This window comes from Pundamilia nyererei, unplaced genomic scaffold (assembly GCF_000239375.1).
Source record: "Pundamilia nyererei isolate P.nyererei 1_Seehausen unplaced genomic scaffold, PunNye1.0 scaffold00422, whole genome shotgun sequence".
Classification (NCBI taxonomy): Eukaryota; Metazoa; Chordata; class Actinopteri; order Cichliformes; family Cichlidae; genus Pundamilia; species Pundamilia nyererei.
In genome coordinates this window covers 48101-54099 of record NW_005187823.1, presented here as the reverse complement: position 1 = coordinate 54099, position 5999 = coordinate 48101, and the positions used below count along the sequence as shown (strand labels likewise).

The window sequence follows — 5999 nt, the reverse complement described above, 5'->3', positions numbered from 1 at the left end:
TCCTCTCCATCATGCAGCAGTCCAGCCCTTCAAAATCCGTTGGTGATCGTGGATGTTTTCACACTTTTCCACGCTGTCAGAATCCACCGGTGGAGTTGGACATAACTTGCTTTTTGGGCATAACTTGCAAGTTTATCGCCGCTCATCATCCACGACTCCCGCTGAACGCGTAGCGCTACTTTGAAGTTTGTTTTTCGCGCTACTTGTACGGCACTACGTTGCCTGGCGGACGGACATGTGACTAACATACCACTCTTGAACCCCGATCCTTCCGCCAGGCAACGTAGTGCCGTACAACAGCGGAACAAACAAAACAAATCGTCTTACGATATGACAAAAATCACGGACAATCCATAGAAAAGCCGCACCTGACTAAAAGCCGCAGGGTTCAAAGCTTGTGCAAAAAGTAGCGGCTTATAGCCCGACATTTACGGTAGTTGCCTCAAAGTGCTTTAAATGACAAGATAAAGACCCTAAAATATTAGAAAGAAAACAGAAAACTCCAACAATCTTACCCCATGAGTCTTGGCTACAGTGGCTACATTTAAAGGAAGAAATCTTCAGCAGAACCAGACTCAGGGAGGTGAGCAAGGGTCAGCACCAGGGGAAAGCACTCTGTTTACATCCAAAAGCTGTATTTCTAACCTGTACTTGGTAAGGAAATCTAAAATCCAAACGTGTCTGTTGTTGTTGTTTTTGAAGGCTGTAAGTTTCGATGATTTTTTTCTAGATGAATCTTACCTCCACCTGAGGTGCCAAATGTATCTGTATTTGTCAGGCCTTGTTGATGAGGGCAGCTGCAGAATGGGGATTTTGCACTGATGGAGTGCATCCTCCTGTCTGATGTTTATTGAAGTCGTCAGCAGCTCTGCTTTAGATGACTTCCTCCTTTACTTATCTTAATGTAGCTTTTAAGGAGCACATTTTATTTCTGATGAAGGATTTAAACTTTTTCCCGTTGGGCCCATCCCGTTTAAAGAAAGAGAAATGCTGCTGAAAGTAAAGTTTTAGGAATAACTGTCACAATCTGCAGAAACTGACTGTATGGAGTGAAGAGGTGGACCCAAGTGGGGACACAGGAAAATCAAACTTGATTTTAACTAAGTGCGAGCCGTTTATTGAAGGCTAGTAAAACAGTACAAAAACTAAGGGCAAAATGGGAAACAAAGTTGTAAACTAAACTGGGTGAGCTAAACAAAAAACAAAAACAAAAAAACAAGAACAAGAACATAAATGTAGAAAACCTGAAACAAGAAGACTTGGCATGAATTCATGGACTTGGAAACATTGCATGATATAAAGAGAATGAACAGACAAGGAAGGAATGGAAACTCAAAGAGTAAATACAAAACGGAGGTGATCAGAGGAAGTGGGAACACACGGGGAAAAAGCTGATATGAATGAACAAGACGCCACAGAGAAAGTGAAACTAATCACATTGAACATGGAAACACCAGACTCCATCCATCCATTTTCTTCCTCTTTATCTGGGACTGGGTCGTGGGGGCAGCAGCCTCAGCAGAGAAGCCCAGGCCAGCTGAGAGATATAATCCCTCCAGCGTGTCCTGGGTCTGTCCCGGGGCCTCCTCTGGGTGGGACATGCCCGGAACACCTCACCCAGGAGGCGTCCAGGAGGCATCCTTGTCAGATGCCTGAACCACCTCCATTGGCTCCTTTCAATGTGGAGCAGCGGCTCTACTCTGAGCTCCTCCCGGATGGCTGAACTTCTCTCCCCATCTCTAAGGGAGAGGCCAGCCACCCTTCAGAGGAAGCTCATTTCCACCGGTTGTATCCACAATCTCATTGTTGGTAGTGACCGAAAGAATGAGGATAGGGACGTAGATCGACCAGTAAATTGAGAGCTTCGCTTTTACGCTCAGCTCTCTTGTCACCACAATGGACCAGTGCAACGTCCGCATCACAGCAGCTGCAGCACAAATCCGTCTGTCGATCTCCGGCTTCCTTCTTCTATCACTCGTGAACAAGACCCAGAGATACTTGAACTCCTCCACTTGGGGCAGGAACTCATCCCCGACCCGGAGTGGGTACTCCACCCTTTTCCGACTGAGGACCATGGCCTCAGATGTGGAGATGCTGATCCTCATTCCTGCTGCTTCACACTGGCTGCGAACCGTTCCAGTGCAAGCTGGAGGCCATCACCCGATGACGCCAACAGAACCGCATCATTCGTGAAAAGCAGAAATGAGATTCTGAGGACACCTAAGTGAAAGCCCTCCGACAATGGGCTGCACCTGGAAATCCTGTCCATAAAAGTTATGAACAGAACCGGTGACAAAGGGCAGCCCTGGTGGAGCTCATCACCCACCGGGAACAAGTCCGACTTATTGCCGGCAATGCGAACCAAGCTCTTACAACGGTTGTATAGGGATCGAATGTCCCGTAGCAATGGGCCAAACACCCTATACTCCGGCAGCACCTCCCACAGGACACCCCGAGGGACACGGTCGAATGCCTTCCAAGTCCACAAAACACATGTAGACTGGTTGAGCAAACTCCCATGCACCCTCAAGCATCCGCGAGAGGATAAAGAGCTGGTCCAGTGTTCCGCGACCAGGATGAAAACCGCGTTGTTCCTCCTGTATCTGAGGTTCAACTAGCGGACGAACTCTCCTTTCCAGCACCCTGGCATAGACTTTCCCAAGGAGGCTGAGGAGTGTGATCCCCCTGTAGTTGGAACACACCCTCCGGTTCCCCTTCTTAAAGATGGGGACCACCACACCGGTCTGCCAGTCCACAGGTACTGCCCCTGATCTCCACGCAATATTGCAGAGGTGTGTCAACCAAGACAGCCCTACAACGTCCAGAGCCTTCAGGAACTCGGGGCGGACCTCATCCACACCATGGGCTCTACCACCAAGGAGTTGTTTAACTGTGTGGCGTAGGTGTGGTCCCACCCGCGGGTGCAGGGGAGGAATGATGCAGTGAGCTCAACGGGGCGGTGCTGGAGAGGCAGGTGAGAACAGCTGATGGCGTTTGGAGTGATTCCTTTCCCTTTTTAGTGAGACGGGAGAGGAGTGGAGGTGAAGCTGTGATCAGCTGAGGCCGGAGCTGTCAAGACTACAGACTATCACTACAAACGAAAACTAAAAATAAACTTGGCTTCTGGCAGTAAAGAACTGTGTGTGCGTGTACGTGTATCAGGTGCATTTCACAAACTGCCTCAGTGACCTCGCCCCCGGAAATTGGCGGGTCATTCCCCTCACCCCCAGACTCTGCTTCCTCCTCAGAAGACATGTCAGTGGGATTATGGAGGTCCTCAAAGTATTCCTTCCACCGCCTGACAATTTTCTCTGTCGAAGTCAGCAGCGCTCCGCCAGCACTATACACTGTACAGGTAGAACATTGCTTTCCCCTCCTGAGTCACCTGATGGTTTTTCCAGAATCTCTTTGAGGCAGTCTGAAAGTCTTTTTCCATGGCCTCTCCGAACTCCTCCCACACCAGAGTTTTTGCTTCAGCCACTGCCCGATCCGCATTCTGCTTGGCCTGTCGATACCTGTCGGCTGCCTCCGGAGTCCCACAGGCTAACCAAGCCCGATAGGACTCCTCCTTCAGTCTGGTGGCTCCCTTCACCTCTGGTGTCCACCATCACCTTGCGGCCGCAGCTCAGTGCAGCAGCTTCGGCAATGGAGGTGCTCAACATGGTCCATTCGGACTCAATGTCCCCAGTCTCCCTCGGAATGCTGTTAAAGCTCTGCTGGAGGTGTGCGTAGCAAATCTCGCAGACTGGGGCCTCTGCTAGACGTTCCCAGCGCACTCCCATTATACGTTTAGGTGCACCAGGTGGTGATCAGTTGACAGCTCAGCCCCTCTCTTTACCTGAGTGTCCCGAACATATGGTCGCAGGTCTGGTGATATGATTACAAAATCGATCATCAACCTGCGATCTAGAGCGTCCTAGTGTCACGTGCACTTATGGACACTAATCTAACATGATAAACCGACGAGAACACGCACACTATAAATACATACAGAAGGAAAAGGGAACTTGAGATGAGACACGGACATAACTGAGCACAAACAGAAACATGATGGTTGGGGAGAAGCACACGTGACAGAAGGAATGGGTCACAAGGAGAAAACATGCAAACAAGAGGAGGAGATGTGAGACAAAGACATTACTGATATACATGAAGGGCAAAGGAGACTAAAACACAGGGACGAAAACACTAGGGGGATCTAATAAACATTACACTATCATGGCAGCCTAGGCAAAATAGAAATGAGCTTAAACATAAACCAGAAACATCAAAATAAAAGAAAACTCCATACACTGGGTCATATGATCCAACATCCTGGCAATAACAGGTGAACAAAAGCCTCCTTCCCTCACTGCTCACAGACACTTTCTTTGATCAGGTTTGTGTGTTTCTCTCAGACTCAGAGTCGTCTCAGAGCTGTGCGGTGGTTTTGGAAAACGTCACAGACAACATGTCCACTGATCTGCTCTCCATGCTGGTGGAGAACATCTCTGGGTTGGATGAGAACGGCTACAGCATGGAGAGGATCCTGGAATCCAACAAAGCTGTGGTCACCTTCAGCAGCCCTGCAGGTAGGAAGCAAACAGCTGGATGTTTCCACATACACAAACACAACAAGGCAATACAAGGACAAACATCCAAAATCCCCTTTAGGTTAACCTTTGAGTCTAATTTTAAACCTGACTTTATACAACAGTCATAGATCTGATCTGGAAAGGTGCAGAGAAGAGCCCATATTCAGATATTTTTTCCACACACATTGTGTAGTTGATGAATGAGTCCTCTTTTTGATGTCTAAATATTTAGTACTTTGAGATTTCAGTAATGTAAATGAATGAATGAACACAAATGAGTCAACAGACACAATATTCCTCTTCGAGCAGGGAACTCATCATCTACATATAAAATAAGAACACAACACGTAGGACCTGATTTAATATTTTTCTGTGAACACTACCAGTACAACCATTCCTTCTGTTATTTATTAAAACTATATTCTAACATTGAATCAGGACCCATTACAAAGAACAGCACACAACAACAGCAGGTCTGTCTCCAATAAATTGAAATTAAGAAATTTAGACATACATTGGGTGCTTCATTTATTTCTGCAAACATGTCTATATAACAGTTTACAGCCCAGCTCTTTTCTCTCATCCTCTGAAACTGTTTCAGTCTGAAAGGATTAATCTGGATTATTTTGCAGATGTGGAGAGATTCCTCTCTGTAAGTCAGACCAGCACAAAGATGAAGAAACAAGGACTGACTGCTCGGCCTTTGGAGGCAGCTACAAACATCCGAGTGGAGAGTCCTCCTTTGACTGTGGTAAAAGGTACTTATCTTGTGCTATTTTATATACAGAGATGCAGTTAATTCATTTTCTTAATTACCTGCCAATAGCAGCAACAATTGGCTGCTCAGAATTGAACACATCTGATGAGGAACAAAGGAGCGATTGATGTCAGATGACAATAATATAGTGTAAGCAGAGGTTTTACATGTTTCTGTCTGAAAAAAAAAAAGGTAGTTAAGATCTGTTAGAGGATGCCAAAGAAAAATCGATATAATTTTAATGAATAGAAATACATTCCTGATAGATTTGTTGGGGACTGTGTGAGGTCCTGAGGATTGAGACTCAGGTGGAGTGCATCATTTAGCCAGGGGATTATAAAAAAAAAAAATTCCACCGGTAATCTGTGTGAAACAGCTGACTTGTAACATTTTCAGCAGAACACAACATTATATAGTGTCAGCTCTTTATTTGTTCATGAGGTAATGAAGTAAGTAAATAAAGTTTATTTATTAAGCGCTTTTCACAGACAGGCAGTCACAAAGCCCTGTACAAAGATTAAAATAAACAGTACAATCAATAGACATTATACACTTCACCTTTTACATTGTGTAAGTTAAATAATGTGAAGAATATAAAATACATAGATTAACAAAAGGCTTGTTTGAACAGAAAAGTAGTGATGTGCGATACCACTGATTTCCTTTCC

At 45.8% G+C, this 5999-nt stretch overlaps 1 protein-coding gene across 1 annotated transcript in view; it reads left to right on the top strand.

Moving 5' to 3' along the window:
• The window catches only part of LOC102203988 (poly [ADP-ribose] polymerase 14-like), an 11206-nt gene extending 5549 nt beyond the window's left edge, over positions 1-5657 (top strand). Inside the window, exons 4-6 of the mRNA XM_005753346.1 lie at positions 4398-4571; positions 5207-5325; positions 5598-5657. Coding sequence (XP_005753403.1) covers positions 4398-4571; positions 5207-5325; positions 5598-5657 — 353 coding nt within the window. The remainder of the gene's footprint in view (positions 1-4397; positions 4572-5206; positions 5326-5597) is intronic.
• The last annotated feature ends 342 nt before the right edge of the window (positions 5658-5999 follow it).